At 42.0% G+C, this 22,473-nt stretch overlaps 1 protein-coding gene across 1 annotated transcript in view; it reads right to left on the reverse strand.

Annotated features, from left to right (window-relative positions):
* Nucleotides 1–493: 493 nt before the first annotated feature.
* The window catches only part of LOC129844913 (probable G-protein coupled receptor 158), a 105,705-nt gene continuing 83,725 nt past the window's right edge, over nt 494–22,473 (reverse strand). Inside the window, exons 6-7 of the mRNA XM_055913072.1 lie at nt 10,411–10,520; nt 494–782 (exon numbers count right to left, since the gene is read on the reverse strand). Of these exons, the coding sequence (XP_055769047.1) occupies nt 533–782; nt 10,411–10,520 (360 nt within the window). The 3' untranslated portion in view covers nt 494–532. The remainder of the gene's footprint in view (nt 783–10,410; nt 10,521–22,473) is intronic.

Below are 22,473 nucleotides of genomic sequence, written 5' to 3' on the forward strand. Positions count from 1 at the left end.
TCTTATTACGAGAGACGTGAGGTATTTATAATTTCATATATGATAACAATGACTGTCCACTACACCCTCAGATTCTCTGGCACTGGTCTTTTAACTTTCCCATAGCCTAGGACCAAGAGGCATGGAGAGGCAGCCTTTAGTTACTATGCTCCCAGCCTCTGGAATAGCCTGCCAGAGAACCTGAGGGGGGCTGAAACTGTGGACATAATTAAAAGAGATCTTAAAACACACCTCTTTAGCTTTGCTTTTCCTTAGGGTACTTTTTAGTCGTTCAGTTCTTATTGTTATTCTTTAGTTTTTTATCCTCCTCAGTTTGTTGTGTAGTAAATATTTCAGTTTTCATTTTCATCGTTTTTTATCATTTATTTTCTGTGAAGCACATTGTGTTGTGCTGTTTGTGAAATGTGCTGTATAAATAAAGCTTGATTTTATTTGATAATTTCAATCATTTTTTGGCTTTAACAATGTCATTTCAACCAGTTTGCCCACTTGGTTATTGACTAGGGGTATTAACAAGAGGTCCACACTTCCGTCACAACTCACCGACTGCCATCATGTAGTCCCAGCGGTCCAGCAGGCACATGCTGAACTGCAGCCCGTCGGGGGTGAGGCCCACATCGATGAGGGCCGACGTCCGGTCAGGTGTCTGACACACGGCCGAGGTCCAGGCCACCAGGAACCACAGCACCACCAGCAGGATGACCCCTAGCAGACGCAGCACCCGCCAGCTGGTGATGTAGGGCGTCCGCTGTGCCGTACGGGACAGGAACACCTTCAGCACCCTGGAGGAGAGAAGAGAGAGAAGAGTTATTTCTGTTCCCACATCCCAGCAGGTTATTTCTGTTCCCACATCCCAGCAGGTTATTTCTGTTCCCACATCCCAGCAGGTTATTTCTGGTCCCACATCCCAGCAGGTTGTTTCTGTTCCCACATCCCAGCAGGTTATTTCTGGTCCCACATCCCATCAGGTTATTTCTGTTCCCACATCCCAGCAGGTTGTTTCTGGTTCCACATCCCAGCAGGTTATTTCTGTTCCCACATCCCAGCAGGTTATTTCTGTTCCCACATCCCAGCAGGTTATTTCTGTTCCCACATCCCAGCAGGTTATTTCTGGTCCCACATCCCAGCAGGTTGTTTCTGGTCCCACATCCCAGCAGGCAATATGTGGCACTTGAAGTCTAATAGTGTCATTTTAGAGAAGACGTCATATAACCAGATTATAACCAACTGGTCTCTGTTCTAACCAGATTACAACCAACTGGTGTCTGTTATAACCAGATTACAACCAACTGGTGTCTGTTATAACCAGATTACAACCAACTGGTCTCTGTTCTAACTAGATTACAACCAACTGGTGTCTGTTATAACCAGATTACAACCAACTGGTCTCTGTTCTAACTAGATTACAACCAACTGGTGTCTGTTATAACCAGATTACAACCAACTGGTGTCTGTTCTAACTAGATTACAACCAACTGGTGTCTGTTATAACCAGATTACAACCAACTGGTGTCTGTTATAACCAGATTACAACCAACTGGTGTCTGTTATAACCAGATTACAACCAACTGGTGTCTGTTATAACCAGATTACAACCAACTGGTCTCTGTTACAAACAGGTTGTTAGGCTCTAAATGAACCTAGTAAATATCACGGACGATTAGTAAAGTTTAGACCAAGTTTATTCACCCCTTGGGGTGGCAGGTAGCCTACTGGTTAGAGCGTTGGACTTGTAACCGAAAGGTTGCAAGATCGAATCCCCGAGCTAACAAGGTAAAAATATGTCATTCTGCCCCTGAACAAGGCAGTTAACACACTGTTCCTAGGTTGTTATTGAAAATAAGAATTTGTTCTTAACTGACTTGCCTGGTTAAATATAGATACATTTTTTAAAACACAGCGGCATAAAACAAAGACGTGGTTCCTATACATACCCCAATTTGGGTGGAGTCTCCTCCTTCTATCTAAACATGACATCTTTACTAGCCAGGAAGTTAAGTGACAAACTGTTCCTTCTCCCTTAATGTGACCTGACCTCGACAACCTTCCTCACTAAACCACATCTCTCCACCATTATCAGTGCCTGCCAACATGTCATCGTCTTTCCCTCCACTCGGTACATTCCAAGCTTAATTGCCTCCACCATATACCTTCCTCCTACAGATACCCATTAACTTCTGGTGTAGACCCTAGACTATGGCACCGCTCATGTCTCTATTATAACTTATGATTAACAATATTTAAAGTTTAGAAATCCGAACCCATCAAGGTAAAGATATATTTTTCATGAAATGATCAAGACATCATTGGGAAACTACTGCTATTCATCCCTATCATTATTTATTCTACTGATTATGTGATTGACAGAAGCAACACTACTTTTACTGCAACCACTTTTTATCTTCTACCACTAATATGATTCATTACACTGCATTATTCCTTCTACCACTGCTATCATTCATTACACTGCATTATTCCTTCTACCACTAATATGATTCATTACACTGCATTATTCCTTCTACCACTGCTATCATTCATTACACTGCATTATTCCTTCTACCACTGTTAGAATTCATTACACTGCATTATTCCTTCTACCACTGTTAGAATTCATTACACTGCATTATTCCTTCTACCACTGCTATCATTCATTACACTGCATTATTCCTTCTACCACTGCTATCATGCATTACACTGCATTATTCCTTCTACCCCTGATATCATTCATTACACTGCATTATTCCTTCTACCACTGTTATCATTCATTACACTGCATTATTCCTTCTACCCCTGATATAATTCATTACACTGCATTATTCCTTCTACCACTGTTAGCTTTCATTACACTGCATTATTCCTTCTGCCACTGTTATCATTCATTACACTGCATTATTCCTTCTACCACTGCTATCATTCATTACACTCCATTATTCCTTCTACCACTGTTAGAATTCATTACACTGCATTATTCCTTCTACCACTGTTATCATTCATTACACTGCATTATTCCTTCTACCACTGCTATCATTCATTACACTGCATTATTCCTTCTACCACTGTTATCATTCATTACACTGCATTATTCCTTCTACCACTGCTATCATTCATTACACTGCATTATTCCTTCTACCACTGCTACCATTCATTACACTGCATTATTCCTTCTACCCCTGATATCATTCATTACACTGCATTATTCCTTCTACCACTGTTATCATTCATTACACTGCATTATTCCTTCTACCCCTGATATAATTCATTACACTGCATTATTCCTTCTACCACTGTTAGCTTTCATTACACTGCATTATTCCTTCTGCCACTGTTATCATTCATTACACTGCATTATTCCTTCTACCACTGCTATCATTCATTACACTCCATTATTCCTTCTACCACTGTTAGAATTCATTACACTGCATTATTCCTTCTACCACGGCTATGATTCATTGCACTGCATTATTCCTTCTACCACTGCTATCATTCATTACACTGCATTATTCCTTCTACCACTGTTAGAATTCATTACACTGCATTATTCCTTCTACCACTGTTAGAATTCATTACACTGCATTATTCCTTCTACCACTGTTAGAATTCATAACACTGCATTATTCCTTCTACCACTGTTATCATTCATTACACTGCATTATTCCTTCTACCACTGTTATCATTCATTACACTGCATTATTCCTTCTACCACTGCTATCATTCTTTACACTGCATTATTCCTTCTACAATTCATTACACTGCATTATTCCTTCTACCACTGCTATCATTCTTTACACTGCATTATTCCTTCTACCACTGCTATAATTCATTACACTGCATTATTCCTTCTACAATTCATTACACTGCATTATTCCTTCTACCACTGTTATCATTCATTACACTGCATTGTTCCTTCTACCACTGCTATTATTCATTACACTGCATTATTCCTTCTACCACTGTTATCATTCATTACACTGCATTATTCCTTCTACCACTGCTATCATTCATTACACTGCATTATTCCTTCTACCACTGTTATCATTCATTACACTGCATTATTCCTTTTACCCCTGATATAATTCATTACACTGCATTATTCCTTCTACCACTGTTAGCTTTCATTACACTGCATTATTCCTTCTACCACTGTTATCATTCATTACACTGCATTATTCCTTCTACCACTGCTATCATTCATTACACTGCATTATTCCTTCTACCACTGCTATCATTCATTACACTGCATTATTCCTTCTACCACTGCTATCATTCCATTCATTACACTGCAATATTCCTTCTACCACTGCTTTCATTCATTACACTGCATTATTACTTCTACCACTGCTATCATTCATTACACTGCATTCTTCCTTCTATCACTGCATTCGTCAGTGTTACGGCTCCGTTAATACTTATCCTATACTACTGCTGAAAGACCCTTGCAAGAGCCAGCAACAGTGTGTCCTCTGAAGTGTGGGCTAGATTAGCATAGATATAAGGAGCTATTTCAACCTCTGGGGTCTCTGAGGGATAGACCATGATTGATCCTGCCTCATTTTTGATATCTGTGTGGGATTCTCCTATATTGAACTGACACTAAGGTTAGGTTTCAAGCCCATCACACCATGAGGAACTTAAATTGTAATTTTGTCAGGGGAAGTAGCAAGGCTGCCCTTTGGCCCCTTATTTTCTGCACTCACAAAACTATATTAACTGAAGTGGGAGTGGACAATACACGCACGCACGCACGCACGCACGCACGCACGCACGCACGCACACACACACACACACACACACACGATCAGATTGAGCTGTTTTGCTGCTGTGTCTGCGAAATGTAAAAAGGCCAACATGAAAGAAAGCCAAGTCATTTCCAGAAGAGAGTGGAGAGAACTCTATGCTACAGTTGGTAGCTCTGTGTGATTGAGAATGTAAAGTGCTACCTATGCCACTGTCCACTGACTACTAAGGAGCAAAATAGAACAATGGCAAACCAGGCCCAATTCTGAGAGGAACCTGTTTATTGGAGGACACTCTACAGGGCAAACTCATTAAGGAGCATCATTGGGAAATATCGTTGGGAGAAAAGACAGAAAGTTCTAGGCAGAGCACTGCAGAAGTTCTCATTCGGCCAAATCACATTTTATTTGTCACATGCCCTGAAAACAACTGGTGTAGACTTTACCGTGAAATTCTTGTTTTATACGAGCCCTTCCCAACAATAAAAATAAAACAGTAACACAAGAGTAATAATACAGACATATGGAATACAGAAGAATGGAACTACAGTATAGTTGGAGCTATATACAGGGAGTACCAGATCAATGTGGAGCTATATACAGGGAGTACCAGTACCAGATCAATGTGGAGCTATATACAGGGAGTACCAGATCAATGTGGAGCTATATACAGGGAGTACCAGTACCAGATCAATGTGGAGCTATATACAGGGAGTACCAGATCAATGTGGAGCTATATACAGGGAGTACCAGATCAATGTGGAGCTATATACAGGGAGTACCAGATCAATGTGGAGCTATATACAGGGAGTACCAGATCAATGTGTAGCTATATACAGGGAATACCAGTACCAGATCAATGTGGAGCTATATACAGGGAATACCAGATCAATGTGGAGTTATATACAGGGAATACCAGTACCAGATCAATGTGGAGCTATATCCAGGGAGTACCAGTACCAGATCAATGTGGAGCTATATACAGGGAGTACCAGTACCATATCAATGTGGAGCTATATACAGGGAGTACCAGATCAATGTGGGGCTATATACAGGGAGTACCAGATCAATGTGGGGCTATATACAGTACCAGTCAAAAGTTTAGACACACCTACTCATTCAAGGGTTTTTCTTTATTTGTACTATTGTCTACATTGTAGAATAATAGTTAAGACACCAGAACTATGAAATAACACATATGGAATCATGTAGTAACCAAAAAAGTGTTAAACAAATCAAAATATATTTGATATTTGAGATTATTCAAAGTAGCCAGATCAAGTAACAGACACACCTTGATGACAGCTTTGCACACTCTTGGCATTCTCAGGTAGTCACCTGGAATGCATTTCAATTAACAGGTGTGCCTTGTTAAAAGTTAATTTGTGGAATTTCTTTCTTTCTTAATGCGTTTGAGCCAATCAGTTGTGTTGTGACAAGGTAGGGGTGGTATATAGAAGATAGCCCTATTTGGTAAAATACCAAGTCCATATTATGGCAAGAACAGCTCAAATAAGCAAAGATAAATGACAGTCCATCATTACTTTAAGACATGAATGTCAGTCAATGCGGAAAATTAGTTTATTTAAGTGCAGTCGCAAAAACCATCAAGCGCTATGATGAAACTGGCTCTCATGAGGACCGCCACAGGAAAGGAAGACCCAGAGTTACCACTGCTGCAGAGGATAAATTCATTAGAGTTACCAGCCTCAGAAATGGGCAATTAACCTGTTGAGGATGGGGGCGCTGTTGTCACTATTTATGGTAATCTTGTAATTTTTTTAAACGGCTTCCTACAAAACTCTTGATCGTACAATATGCATATTATTATTATTATTGGATAGAAAACAGTCTATAGTTTCTATAGGAGTTGAAATTTTGTCTCTAAGTGGAACAGAAGTCATTCTACAGCAATTTCCCTGACATGGAGTCAGATTTCAGAAATTTTGGCCCCTGATCTGGAGTCAGTTAAAAGGGCACAGTTATTGCTATGAGTATACGGACACTGCTTACGTCTTCCCCTGGATGCCTTTACGTGATGACGATTTGAATGGCGTCGATTGCTCGTTCACAGGCACTACAAATTAAAATAACCTGTAGCTAGGAACTCTTTTCTTGCTGCGTAATGCGCCTGGAGGACATCGACCCGCACTTGTTCCAAGCATTAGTGGAGGGAGTAATATTACTCTGGTCATGTTTCTACTCGTTATGGGAGTTAAAAACATCATAAGGTAGTTAATTTAAAGCGTTTTATAGCAATTTATATCCGTTTAGTGCGATTTTGGGACATTTATTTCTGAAACGCTGTGAATTGCTGGGCACGCTTCCAGTTCATCCCGAACGCAGTTGGCATTTCCACATGGCAAGAGGACAGCTTTCCACCAAAAGACGATTACTCCCAAGAAAGGATCCTTTGCCCAAGATACTGATGGAAGAACAGCTCAAAGTAGGACATTTTTATTATGATAAATCGTGTTTCTGTCGAAAAATGTTAGTGGCTTAGGACGCCATGTTTTTTGACGTAGCTTCGCTTGGCGCAAACTGTATTGAAAAGTAAGGATAATTTAAAAAATGTAATTCCGCGATTGTATTAAGAATTAAATTGTCTATCAATCCCTGTCCACCCTATATTTTTTAGTCACGTTTATGAGTATTTATGTATAAGAGTAGATCACTGTCTAAGTGGCGCACGGACATTTTCTCACCAGCTGGGCTACATTTCACATTGTCTAACCATGATTTTGGTGGCTAAATATAAACATTTTCGATCAAACTCTATATGGATTGTGTAATATGATGTTACAGGAGTGTCATCTGAAGAATTCTGAGAAGGTTAGTGAAAAAATGTATTTATTTTGGCGATGTTGACGTTATCGCTCTCACTTTGGCTAGAATCAATGCTGGGCTGCTATGTGCTATGTGCTATGCTAATATAACGATTTATTGTGTTTTCGCTGTAAGACACTTAGAAAATCTGAAATATTGTCTGTATTCACAGGATCTGTGTCTTTCGATTAGTGTATGCTGTGTATTTTTACGAAATGTTTGATGATTAGTAAGTAGGTAAACACGTTGCTCTATTTAGTTTTTCTAGTCCATTTGTGACGTTGGGTGCAATTGTAACCTATGCCATCTACCTGAAATATGCACTTTTTTCTAACAAAACCTATCCCATACCATAAATATGTTATCAGACTGTCATCTGATGAGTTTTTTTCTTGGTTAGGGGCTATAAATATCTTAGTTTAGCCGAATTGGTGATAGCTACTGGTGTTGGTGGACAAATAAAAGATGGTGGATTATGCTAATGTGTTTTTAGGTAATAGATGTACATCTTTACATATTGTGTCTTCCCTGTAAAACATTTTAAAAATCGGACATGTTGGCTGGATTCACAAGATCTGTGTCTTTCATTAGCTGTATTGGACTTTAATGTGTGAAAGTTAAATATTTTAAAAAAATATTTTTTTTTAATTTCGCGGCACTGGTTTTTCAGTGGGGGGGGGGGGGGGGAGTGCCGCTAGCGGCACCCTCATCCTAGACAGGTTAACTGCACCTCAGATTGTAGCCCAAATAAACGCTTGACAGAGATCAAGTAACAGACACATCTCAACATTAACTGTTCAGATGAGACTGTGTGAATCAGGCCTTCATAGTCGAATTTCTGCAAAGAAACAACTACCAAAGGACACCAATAATAAGACGAGACTTGCATAGGCCAAGAAACACAACCAATGGACATTAGACCAGTGGACATCTGTCCTTTGGTCTGATGAGTCCAAATGTGACATTTTTGGTTCCAACCGCTGTGTCCTTGTGAGATGCAGAGTAGGTGAATGGATGATGTCCAAGTAACCGGCACTGTACTGCACCGACGTAGCTCTGCGTTGTGAATGATTGAGACTTCGGAGATCAGGTTGTAATAATGAATCAGAATTCACCCTCTGCATCCAAAAGAAAAGACAAAACATTTGTTGAGCACAAGTATGTTCTGCGAATCGTCGCCTCTTTCTACAACAGACGCACATAACAGTGGACTGGGATCAGTCGTGGAGCAAGGCATCGTTCACACATACAGTATCTTAGCTAGCTAGTAACCACATGTTGAATTCAAAATGTTAATATCATCCTAAAAAGTACGAATACAATTGCATCTTAACAATACAATCCACTTATGAGTAACCTCTAAATATACAACATTATTCATGAACAAAACATTGTGGGTAGGACTTTGTGCTTACAGGAATCAAACTTTTCTGAAAACAACAGAAAAAGCGTGCCTACCTCTCATAGTGCATCAAAATTATTTGAGCACGAGCACGCAGGGCAAAACGTAAGTACACACTCCCCTACTACCAGGTTGCAGGGCAAAACGTAAGTAAACACTACTCTATTCCCAGGATGCAGGGCAAAACGTAAGTAAACACTACTCTATTCCCAGGTTGCAGGGCAAAACGTAAGTAAACACTACTCTATTCCCAGGTTGCAGGGCAAAACGTAAGTAAACACTACTTTATTCCCAGGATGCAGGGTAAAACGTAAGTAAACACTACTCTATTTCCAGGTTACAGGGCAAAACGTAAGTAAACACTACTCTATTCCCAGGATGCAGGGTAAAACGTAAGTAAACACTACTCTATTCCCAGGATGCAGGGATGCATAATTACACATCAACAGTCTATATTAATATATGAACCTGGTGAAATTCACAATGTATTTTAACAACTGTTACATCAGCATGTGTGGTTCCCACCGTGAAGCATGGAGGAGTAGGTGTGGGGGTGCTTTGCTGGTGACACTGTCTATAAAGGCACACTTAACCAGCATGGCTACCACAGCATTCTGCAGCGATTCGCCATCCCATCTAGTTTGTGCTTAGTGGGACTATCATTTGTTTTTCAACAGGACAATGACCCAAAACACACCTCCAGGCTGTGTAAGGCCTATTTGACCACAAAGGAGAGTGATGGAGCGCTGCATCAGATGACCTGGCCTCCACAATCACCTGACCTCAACCCAACTGAGATGGTTTGGGATGAGTTGGACCGCAGAGTGAAGGAAAAGAAGCCAAAAAGTGTTCAGCATATGTGGGAACTCCTTCAAGACTGATCGATAAGCATTCCAGGTGACTACCTCTTGAAGCCGGTTGAGAGAATGCCAAGAGTGTGCGAAGGTGTCATCAAGGCAAAGGGTGGCTACTTTGAAGAATCTCAAATATAAAATATATTTTGATTTGTTTATTTTTTATATAATTTTTATTTAACCTTTATTAACTAGGTAAGCCAGTTAAGAACAAATTCTTACAATAATGGCCTACCAAACACCACTTTTTTTTGGTTACTACATGATTCCAAATGTGTTATTTCATAGTTTTGACATCTTCACTATTATTCTAAAATATAGAAAATCCAAACTACTGTATATACATGCAGTACCAGTACCAGAACAATGTAGAGCTATATACAGGGAGTACCAGTACCATATTATGGGATTGATTTCTGCATGATACAGCTTGGGTATATTCACTAGGAACCAAACAGGCCGAAACAGAGAGGAACCTACCCGAATATGCAGCTTCAAAACGTTTACCATGGCGCAAAACATTTTGCATACGGCATGCACTAATGAATACACCCCATGTGAAAGACCTGTACAAGAAAGTAGACCTGTAGCAAACCTGTAAAGCTTCAGGATCACTGTTCCGTAGGCAGTGGCAAAGCCCAGGAGACGCACCCATCTCAGGAGGATACAGCGCAACACGCTGGGGCTGAAGTACAGTATCACCACCTAAACAGAAGGGGAGATCCACATTACTCTCAGTATACTCTACTTCTTTAGTAATGTTCCTGTCTATTAGACAGGGTAGTGAAACAGGTGCTGTTTATTAGACAGGGTAGTGAAACAGGAGCTGTTTATTAGACAGGGTAGTGAAACAGGTGCTGTTTATTAGACAGGGTAGTGAAACAGCAGCTGTTTATTAGACAGGGTAGTGAAACAGGAGCTGTTTATTAGACAGGGTAGTGAAACAGGTGCTGTTTATTAGACAGAGTAGTGAAACAGGTGCTGTTTATTAGACAGGGTAGTGAAACAGGAGCTGTTTATTAGACAGGGTAGTGAAACAGGTGCTGTTTATTAGACAGGGTAGTGAAACAGGAGCTGTTTATTAGACAGGGTAGTGAAACAGGAGAGAGTGTAGTCCCGTGTAGCTCAGTTGGTAGAGCATGCCAATTGCAAGGCAAGGGTTGTGGGTTTGATTCCATGGGGGAACAGTAGAAAAGTATTAAAATGTATGTACTCACTATTAGATAAAAGAGTCTGCTAAATGTCTAAAATGTAAACACTAGAGCAGTGGGTTCAAACCCATGCTCACAGCGGTGTATAGTAAATGGGATCCAGAGGCTGGACCACCCTAGGCCACTACATTATAACCGTAGGTTTATGTGACAGGGAACACGCACATTAATCAAGTTTTTTTGTGAAGGTGCCAGATTTTGTGCCAGACAGCTAATTTTCAACTGTAGTCTCTCCCTAGGCAGATAGAACTAAACATCACTGAGGCATCGGGCCATTTCTCTTTCTGCCTTGCTGACAAAACTTCAGCTTTTGTTAATAGTTGGATGGAGGCACCAGGGCATGCATGGTGAACTGAACCAAGGGTAACACGTATTTGCTTTCAGCTTCTGTATGTTTACATACTTATTTCATTATATATTCCAGCAGCTGCAGAATCACAAATATCACATCTCACATGACTAAAATAGATTTGTGTTATAAACCCCATACTGAATATGCAATGTATTGTGACAATTTGAACTGTTTGGGTTTAACCCTCACGACGGAGAACCTTGTATTGTGAATTCAACCGCTATGAAATATGAACCATGTAACTAGTATGTCAACCATTCAACTAGTATGTCAACCATGTAACTAGTATGTCAACCATGTAACTAGTATGTCAACCATGTAACTAGTATGTCAACCATTCAACAAGTTTGTCAACCATTCAACTAGTATGTCAACCATTCAACTAGTTTGTCAACCATTCAACTAGTATGTCAACCATTCAACTAGTATGTCAACCATTCAACTAGTATGTCAACCATGTAACTAGTATATCAACCATTCAACTAGTATGTCAACCATGTAACTAGTATGTCAACCATGTACCTAGTATGTCAACCATGTAACTAGTATGTCAACCATTCAACTAGTATGTTAACCATGTAACTAGTATGTCAACCAGGCAACTACTATGTCAACCAGGTAACTAGTATGACAACCAGGCAACTAGTATGTCAACCATGTACCTAGTATGTCAACCATGCAACTAGTATGTTAACCATGCAACTAGTATGTCAACCATTCAACTAGTATGTTAACCATGTAACTAGTATGTCAACCAGGCAACTAGTATGTCAACCATTCAACTAGTATGTCAACCATTCAACTAGTATGTCAACCATTCAACTAGTATGTCAACCATGTAACTAGTATGTTAACCATTCAACCAGTATGTCAACCAGGCAACTAGTATGTCGACCATTAACTCGTTTGTCAACCATCCAACTAGTATGTCAACTATTCAACTAGTTTGTCAACCATTCAACTAGTATGTCAACCATTCAACTAGTTTGTCAACCATGCAACTAGTATGTCAACCATGCAACTAGTATGTCAACCATGTAACTAGTATGTCAACCACGCAACTAGTATGTCAACCATTCAACTAGTATGTCAACCATTCAACTAGTATGTTAACCAATCAACTAGTATGTCAACCAGGCAACTAGTATGTCGACCATTAACTAGTTTGTCAACCATCCAACTAGTATGTCAACTATTCAACTAGTATGTCAACCATGTAACTAGTATGTCAACCATGTAACTACTATGTAAACCAGGCAACTAGTATGTCAACCATTCAACTAGTATGTAAATCATGTAACTACTATGTCAACCATGTAACTAGTATGACAACCAGGCAACTAGTATGTCAACCATGTAACTAGTATGACAACCAGGCAACTAGTATGTCAACCATGTACCTAGTATGTCAACCACGCAACTAGTATGTCAACCATTCAACTAGTATGTCAACCATGTAACTAGTATGTCAACCACGCAACTAGTATGTCAACCATTCAACTAGTATGTCAACCATGTAACTAGTATGTCAACCATGTAACTAGTATGTCAACCATTCAACTAGTATGTCAACCATTCAACTAGTATATCAACCATTCAACTAGTATGTCAACCATTCAACTAGTATGTCAACCATGTAACTAGTATGTCAACCATTCAACTAGTATGTCAACCATGTAACTAGTATGTCAACCACGCAACTAGTATGTCAACCATTCAACTAGTATGTCAACCATGTAACTAGTATGTCAACCATGTAACTAGTATGTCAACCATTCAACTAGTATGTCAACCATTCAACTAGTATGTCAACCATTCAACTAGTATGTCAACCATGTAACTAGTATGTTAACCATTCAACTAGTATGTCAACCAGGCAACTAGTATGTCAACCATTCAACTAGTATGTCAACCACGCAACTAGTATGTCAACCATTCAACTAGTATGTCAACCATGTAACTAGTATGTCAACCATGTAACTAGTATGTCAACCATTCAACTAGTATGTCAACCATTCAACTAGTATGTCAACCATTCAACTAGTATGTCAACCAGGCAACTAGTATGTCAACCATGTAACTAGTATGTCAACCATTCAACTAGTATGTCAACCACGTAACTAGTATGTCAACCATTCAACTAGTATGTCAACCATGTAACTAGTATGTCAACCACGCAACTAGTATGTCAACCATTCAACTAGTATGTCAACCATGTAACTAGTATGTCAACCAGGAAACTAGTATGTCAACCATGTAACTAGTATGTCAACCACACAACTAGTATGTCAACCATTCAACTAGTATGTCAACCATGTACCTAATATATTCAACCAGGCAACTAGTATGTCGACCATGTAACTAGTATGTCAACCATTCAACTAGTTTGTCAACCATTCAACTAGTATGTCAACCATTCAACTAGTATGTTAACCATGTAACTAGTATGTCGACCATGTAACTAGTATGTCGACCATGTAACTAGTATGTCAACCATGTAACTTGTATGCCAACCATGCCAGGGCTAATCTACATATTCGAGAATCCTCAAGTTGAGCTGTTGTCCAAGCTCCACAGACTAAACTGCTTTGCTTTCAGCAAAATAACAAAACAAAAAAATGGATTTGGACTATTCTACGATACTCACAACCTATCCTTGAAAAAAAATGTGATGGCCTTTCCAAAACTTGGGGGGCCAAATAAAACCACCCGTGGGCCAAATTCGTCCTGCTAGCCGCCAGTTGGGGAACCCTGATCTACGGTATACCTTGCAATTTATAACCACTTCCAAGTCCCATGGTGCACTGTGGCAGTTTGAGAGATGGCAAGTATCCTCTATAATTAAGCAGAGCGACAGACACCTATCCCATGTGGCGAGACGACAGAACATCTGTCGCTGATCGGCAACCAGCCCCGTTAAAATCGCAAACAGGGGAAATGTCTCTCCCTGGATGGGATGAAACAATGGCTCAGTGCCAAGCAATGCATGAAGCACATATCACACTTCCATTGATATGAGAGGAGGAATTCAGAATTCACTGGGAGAAAATGTTGGTGATACTTTTGCTGAAGGGTGCCTGCGTAAGGACTTCATAACACATTAGTACCCCATACATACCACATTCATAAGCTGTACATGAACACACTTTCATGATGATATGAGAGAGACAGTTTTTTTAATGGTGGGAGGTTGGAAAAGCTTGGTAAAACTTAACTTGAAGGGTACCTGCATAAGGACTTCATATCACATTAATAAGCCATACCCAGGCCATTCATAAGCAGTACATAGGCCATTCATAAGCCATACATAGGCTATTCATAAGCCATACATGGGCCATTCATGAGCCATACCTAGGCCATTCATAAGCAGTACATAGGCCATTCATAAGCCATACATAAGCCATTTATAAGCCAACCATAGGAAATTCATAAGCCATACATAGGCCATTCATTAGCAGCACAGGCTTTTCATAGATGCAACAACAGAAGTTGCCTGCATTCTTAATCCTCTACCCAAAGTGTGTTAGATCAAACACGGTTAATAGGAAATGTGCGCAAAGCTTTGAGTCACTCGTTTCTCATCTCGCAGAGACAGATCACGCGTCTCTCATCTCGCAGAGTCAGGTGTGATAGCCGAATAGGTACACCCACAGTCTAGGGATTTAAATACGCAGTGTATGAGAGATCCACAGTTACGACTAGTATGACCTAACTGCAGCCACTTGTCATGGCTCATGGCCAGAAGCAAAGAAAGCAGCCCAAGACCGGCAGCTTTGGAGACATTTAGTTAGTTGATTTTCCTCCAGGAACCAAGAAGTAAGTAAGTATGGTAAGTAAACCCTAATTGTCAAAGATGCATTTTCATGTAATACTATGCATATATTTTCAGAATGGACTGTCCGTTTTCCTCCCATGAAAAACAAGGTTCCCGTTCATCATGCATCATGACTGTAGATGTGTTGGACTGTGGATGTGACAGGAAAAGGGTATGAGTCTAACTCCTGTATATCATACTGCCATTTTGGTGTCCTTCAAAGTAACATACATGTATTTTCCATCATGTAGTATCTGGGGGCTAGAGAGGTGAACGTTTTGATTTTGATTGAGGAGCGAAACATTTGGGAAGTGTCCTAAGTGTACCATGCACACACGCACACACACACGAGCACACACACGAGCACACATACACATACACACACACGAGCACACACACGAGCACACACACGAACACACACACGAGCACACACACACACACACACACACACACACACACACACACACACACACACACACACACACACACACACACACACACACACACACACACACACACACACACACACGCAATTTCTTACACACACTTGATCAGATTGAGTTGTTTTGCTGCTGTGTCTGCGAAATGTAAAAAGGCCAACATGAAAGAAAGCCAAGTCATTTCCAGAAGAGAGTGGAGAGAACTCTATGCTACAGTTGGTAGCTCTGTGTGATTGAGAATGTAAAGTGCTACCTATGCCACTGTCCACTGACTACTAAGGAGCACACAACATCACATCACAACCTCTTCTCCATAGACTGGCCCTCTCACTGTACTGATGACCGCTGACTAGTCTTAGTTGTATGTGTTAAAAAAACAAGCCCTGTCGACACAGAACAGCACGTCCCACAGTCCTCCATGACAGGCCAAAATACACCATGTCCCAAACAAGAGGTAAAACTAGGACAAACACACACGCACACGCACACACACACACACACACAATATCCAGTGGAGACTAACTGACATGGGATCCTGAAGGGAGCGAACGGAAGGGGGGATCCTGAATGGAGCGAACGGAAGGAGGGGATCCTGAATGGAGCGAACGGAAGGAGGGGATCCTGAAAGTAGCGAACGGAAGGAGTGATCCTGAAAGGAGCGAACGGAAGGAGGGGATCCTGAAAGTAGCGAACGGAAGGAGTGATCCTGAAAGGAGCGAACGGAAGGGGGGATCCTGAAAGGAGCGAACGGAAGGAGGGATCCTGAAAGGAGCGAAGGGAAGGGGGGATCCTGAAAGGAGCGAACAGAAGGAGTGTTCCTGAAAGGAGCGAACGGAAGGAGTGATCCTGAAAGGAGCGAATGGAAGGAGGGATCCTGAAAGGAGCGAACGGAAGGAGTGATCCTGAAAGGAGCGAACGGAAGGAGTGATCCTGAAAGGAGCGAACGGAAGGAGGGATCCTGAAAGGAGCGAACGGAAGGAGTGATCCTGAAAGGAGCGAACGGAAGGAGTGATCCTGAAAGGAGCGAACGGAAGGAGTGATCCTGAAAGGAGCGAACGGAAGGAGTGATCCTGAAAGGAGCGAACGGAAGGAGTGATCCTGAAGGGAGCGAACGGAAGGGGGGATCCTGAAAGGAGCGAACGGAAGGAGGGATCCTGAAAGGAGCGAACGGAAGGGGGATCCTGAAAGGAGCGAACGGAAGGGGGGATCCTGAAAGGAGCGAACGGAAAGAGGGATCCTGAAAGGAGAGAACAGAAGGGGGCTTCATGTTTGTTTCCTGCATCACCCAGCTAAGGTGAATCCCTCTTCTTTCCCCTCCCATATACCCCCAACTCCGCCCAATAAATTAATCAGCAGATTTATTTTTAAAACAAGTTGCGCTAGAACTTGATGGACTCTTTAAAAATGCATTGAGCGCCACAGTGGAGCAGCTGCACCAAGCTGAGGCTGGAGTAACAGCAGCAGCAGGAGGAGAGTACATCACTGTGGAAGAGAGAGAGAGAGAGTGAGGAAGAGAGATAGAGAGTGGAAGAGCGAGAGAAAGAGAGATGGGGGAGTGAGAGAAAGAGAGAGAAAGAGGGAAGGGGAGTGAGAGAGAGAAAGAAAGAAAGAGAGAGGGAGGGGGAGGAAGAGAAAAATAAATAGAGAGAAAGAGCGAGGGGAAGTGAAAGAGAGAAAGAGGGGGGGAAGTGAAAAAGAGAAACAGAGAGGGAGGAAGAGAAAGAGAGAGAAAGAGAGAGAGGGAAGAGGAGGAAGAGAAAGGGAGAGAAATAAGTAGATAGAGAAAAAGAGAAAAATGGAGAGGGAGGGAGGGAGGGATGGGAAGAAAGAGAGAGAGGAGGTGGAGAGAGAGATAGAGAAAGAGAGAAAAAGAAAGAGAGAGAGAGAGAGAGAGAGAGAGAGAGAGAGAGAGAGAGAGAGAGAGAGAGAGAGAGAGAGAGAGAGATATCATCCTCAGCTCTGGCATCTTCTCCAATATTCGGAACCAAGGACCGATCACCACAATCCACAAAAGTGGAGACAAATTTGAACCCAATAACTACCATTGGATATGTGTCAACAGCAACCGTGGGAAAATCCTCTGCAATATCATTAACATAAGACTCGTACATTTCCTCAGTGAAAACAATGTACTGAGCAAATGTCAATGTGGCTTTTTACCAAATTACCGTACAACAGACCATGTATTCACCCTGCACACCCTAATTGACAAACAAACAAACAAACCAAAACAAGTTTACACATGCTTTGTTGATTTCAAAAAAGGGTCTGATATACAAATTGATGGAAATAGGTTTTGGGGGAAAAACATACCAAATTATGAAGTCCATATACACAAACAACAAGTGTGCAGTTAAAATTGGCAAAGAAACACAGATTTCTTTCCACAGGGCGAGAAAGGGATACAAACTCTTCAACATACATCTACAGTGCCTTCGGAAAGTATTCAAACCCTTCGACTATTTACACATTTTGTTACGCTACAGCCTTATTCTAAAAATGATTCAATTGTTTTTTTCCCCTCATCAATCTGCTCACAAAACCCCATAATGACGAAGCAAAAACAGGTTTTTAGAAATGTTTGCTAATTAATAAAATGAACAAAATGTAATTTCCGTAAGTATTCAGACCCTTTACTCAGTATTTTGTTGAAGCACCTTCGGCAGCAATGACAGCCTTGAGTCTTCTTGGGTATGACGCTACAAGCTTGGCACACCTGTATCTAGGGAGTTTCTCCCATTCTTGTCTGCAGATCCTCTCAAGCTGTCAGGTTGGATGTGGAGCGTTGCTGCAGAGCTATTTTCAGGTCTCTCCTGAGATGTTAGATCGGGTTCCACTCTGGGCTCTGGCTGGGCCACTCAAGGACATTCAGAGACTTGTCCCGAATCCACTCCTGCGTTGTCTTGGCTGTGTGCTTAGGGTCGTTGTCCTGTTGGGAGGTGAACCTTTGCCCCCAGTCTGAGGTCCTGTGCACTATGGAGCAGGTTTTCATCAAGGATCTCTCTGTACTTTGCTCCGTTCATCTTTGTCTCGAACCTGCCGCTGAAAAACACCCCCACAGCATGATGCTGCCACCACCATGCTTCACCGTAGGGATAGTGCCAGGTTTCCTCCAGATGTGACGCTTGGCATTCAGGCCAAAGAGTTCAATCTTGGTTTCATCAGATCAGAGAATCTTGTTTCTCATGGTGAGAGTCTTAAGTGCCTTTTGGCAAACTCCAAGCAGGCTGTCATGTGCTTTTTACTGAGGAGTGGCTTCCGTCTGGCCACTCTACCATAAAGGCCTGATTGGTGGAGGGCTGCAGAGATGGTGTCCTTCTGGAAGGTTCTCTCATCTCCACAGAGGAACTCTGGAGCTCTGTCAGAGTGACCATCAGGTTCTTGGTCACATCCCTGACCAAGGCCCTTCTCCCCCGATTGCTCAGTTTAGTCGGACGGCCAGCTCTAGAAAGAGTCTTGGTGGTTCCAAACTTTTTCCATTTAAGAATGATGGAGGACACTGTGTTCTTGGTGACCTTCAATGCTGCAGAAATTTGTTGGTACCCTTCCCCAGATCTGTGCCTCGACACAATCCTGTCTCGGAGCTCTACAGACAATTTCTTCTACCTCATGGCTTAGTTTTTGCTCTGACATGCACTGTCAACTGTGGGACCTTACATAGACAAGTGTGTGCCTTTCCAAATAATGTCCAATCAATTTAATTTACCACAGGTGGACTCCAATCAAGTTGTAGAAACATCTCAAGGATGATCAATGGAAACCGGATGCACCTGAGCTCAATTTGAAGTCTCATAGCAAAGGGTCTGAATAGTTATGTAAAAAAGGTATTTCTGTTTTTTATTTTAAAAACATTTGCAAAAATGTATAAAAACCTGTTTTCGCTTCGTCAGTATGGGGTATTGTGTGTAGATTGCTACGGATTTTTAGTATTAGTATTAGTATTTTTTAGTATTTAATACATTTTAGAAAAAGGCTATAACATAAAACAGAAAATATATAAAAAGTCAAAGGGTCTGAATACTTTCCAAAGGCACTGTATATCAACAAATTGTCGAGGGCACTAGAACAGTCTAGAACAGTCTAGACGGCCTCACCCTACTAGAATCTGAAGTCAAATGTCTATTGTTTGCTTATGATCTGGTGCTTCTGTCCCCAACCAAGGACGGCCTACAGCAGTACCTAGATCTTCTGCACAGATTCTGCCAGACCTGGGCCCTGACATGAAGTCTCAGTAAGACAAAAATAATGGTCTTCCAAAAAAAGTCCAGTTGCCAGGACCACTAAATACAAATTCCATCTCGACACCGTTGCCCAAGATCACACAAAAAACGATACATACCTCGGACTAAACATCAGCGCCACAGGTAACTTCCACAAAGCTGTGAACGATCTGAGGGACAAGGCAAGAAGGGCCTTCTATGCCAACAAAAGGCATACCAATTAGGATCTGGCTAAAATTACTTGAATCAGTTATAGAACCCATTGCCCTTTATGGTTGTGAGGTCTGGGGTCACCTCACCAACCAAGAATTCACAAAATGGGACAAACACCAAATTGAGACTCTGCATGCAAAAATATCCTCTATGTACAATGTAAAACACCAATAATGCATGCAGAGCAGAATTAGGCCGATACCCGCTCATTTTCAAAATCCAGAAAAGAGACGTTAAATTCCACAAATTCTACAACCACCTAAAAGGAAGCGATTCACAAACCTTCCATAACAAAGCCATCACCTACAGAGAAATGAACCTCGAAAAGAGTCCCCTAAGCAAGCTGGTCCTGGGGCTCTGTTCACAAACAGATCCCACAGAGCCCCAGAACAGCAATACAATTAGACCAAACCAAATCATGAGCAAACAAAAAGATAATTACTTGACACATTGGAAAGAATTAACAAAGAAATTGAGAAAACTAGAATGGTATTTAGCCCTGAACAGTGGCAGAATACCTGACCACTGTGACTGACCCAACAGCAATGAAAGCTTTGACTATGTACAGACTCAGTGAGCATAACCTTAATATTGAGAAATGCCGCCGTAGGCAGATTTGACTCTCAAGAGAAGGCTATGTGCACACTGCCCACAAAATGAGTTGGAAACTGAGATGTACTTCCTAAACTCCTGCCAAATGTATAACCATATTAGAGACACATATTTCCCTTAGATTACACAGACCCACAAAGGATTTGAAAACAAATCCAATTTTGATAAACTCCCATATCTACTGGATGAAATACCACAGAGAGAGGTACATCACTGCAGCAATAGTAGTGACCTGTTGCCACAAGAAAAGGGCAACCAGTGAAGAACAAACACCATTGTAAATACAACCCATATTTATGTTTATTTATTTTCCCTTTTGTATTTTATATTGTTTATTTAACGTTTTCTTATTATCTATTTCACTTGCTTTGGCAATGTGAACATACTTTCCCCGTGCCAATAAAGCCCTTTGAATTGAATTGAACATAGAGAGAGCAAGACAGAGAGAGAGACAGAGATACCCAGGGTGCAATGAGGACATTAGAGTGAGAAGATCCTGGGACCTGTAGCAGAAGAGGTGAAAAGGGGAATGGGATATTTTAGGGGGGATAGTCACGCCACTTCATTGCAGGAATAGCCAAGATAGGGCCGTCATCGTTGTGATGTTTTTCGGGGGTGCAGAAACATTGAGAACTGGAGCTGGCCACCCCTGGTCTAAAAGAGTAGGCCACCCCTGGTCTAAAAGAGTAGGCCACCCCTGGTCTAAATTAGTTGGCCACCGCTGGTCTAAAAGAGTAGGCCACCCCTGGTCTAAATTAAGTGGCCACCGCTGGTCTAAAAGAGTAGGCCACCCCTGGTCTAAATTAGTTGGCCACCGCTGGTCTAAAAGAGTAGGCCACCCCTGGTCTAAATTAGTTGGCCACTGCTGGTCTAAAAGAGTAGGCCACCCCTGGTCTAAATTAGTTGGCCACCGCTGGTCTAAAAGAGTAGGCCACCCCTGGTCTAAATTAGTTGGCCACCGCTGGTCTAAAAGAGTAGGCCACCCCTGGTCTAAAAGAGTAGGACACCCCTGGTCTAAATTAGTTGGCCACCGCTGGTCTAAATGAGTAGGCCACCCCTGGTCTAAATTAGTTGGCCACCGCTGGTCTAAAAGAGTAGGCCACCCCTGGTCTAAAAGAGTAGGCCACCCCTGGTCTAAAAGAGTAGGCCACCCCTGGTCTAAAAGAGTAGGCCACCCCTGGTCTAAAAGAGTGGGCCACCGCTGGTCTAAAAGAGTAGGCCACCGCTGGTCTAAAAGAGTAGGCCACCCCTGGTCTAAAAGAGTGGGCCACCCCTGGTCTAAAAGAGTGGGCCACCCCTGGTCTAAAAGAGTAGGCCACCCCTGGTCTAAAAGAGTAGGCCACCCCTGGTCTAAAAGAGTGGGCCACCGCTGGTCTAAAAGAGTAGGCCACCGCTGGTCTAAAAGAGTAGGCCACCCCTGGTCTAAAAGAGTAGGCCACCCCAGGTCTAAAAGAGTAGGCCACCCCTGGTCTAAAAGAGTGGGCCACCGCTGGTCTAAATGAGTAGGCCACCCCTGGTCTAAAAAAATAGGCCACCCCTGGTCTAAAAGAGTGGGCCACCGCTGGTCTAAATGAGTAGGCCACCCCAGGTCTAAATGAGTAGGCCACCGCTGGTCTAAAAGAGCTGGCCACCCCTGGTCAAAAAGAGTGGGCCACCGCTGGTCTAAATGAGTAGGCCACCCCTGGTCTAAAAGAGTAGACCACCCCTGGTCTAAAAGAGTGGGCCACCGCTGGTCTAAATGAGTAGGCCACCCCAGGTCTAAATGAGTAGGCCACCGTTGGTCTAAAAGAGCTGGC

Source organism: Salvelinus fontinalis, unplaced genomic scaffold (genome assembly GCF_029448725.1).
Source record: "Salvelinus fontinalis isolate EN_2023a unplaced genomic scaffold, ASM2944872v1 scaffold_0249, whole genome shotgun sequence".
Taxonomy (NCBI): Eukaryota; Metazoa; Chordata; class Actinopteri; order Salmoniformes; family Salmonidae; genus Salvelinus; species Salvelinus fontinalis.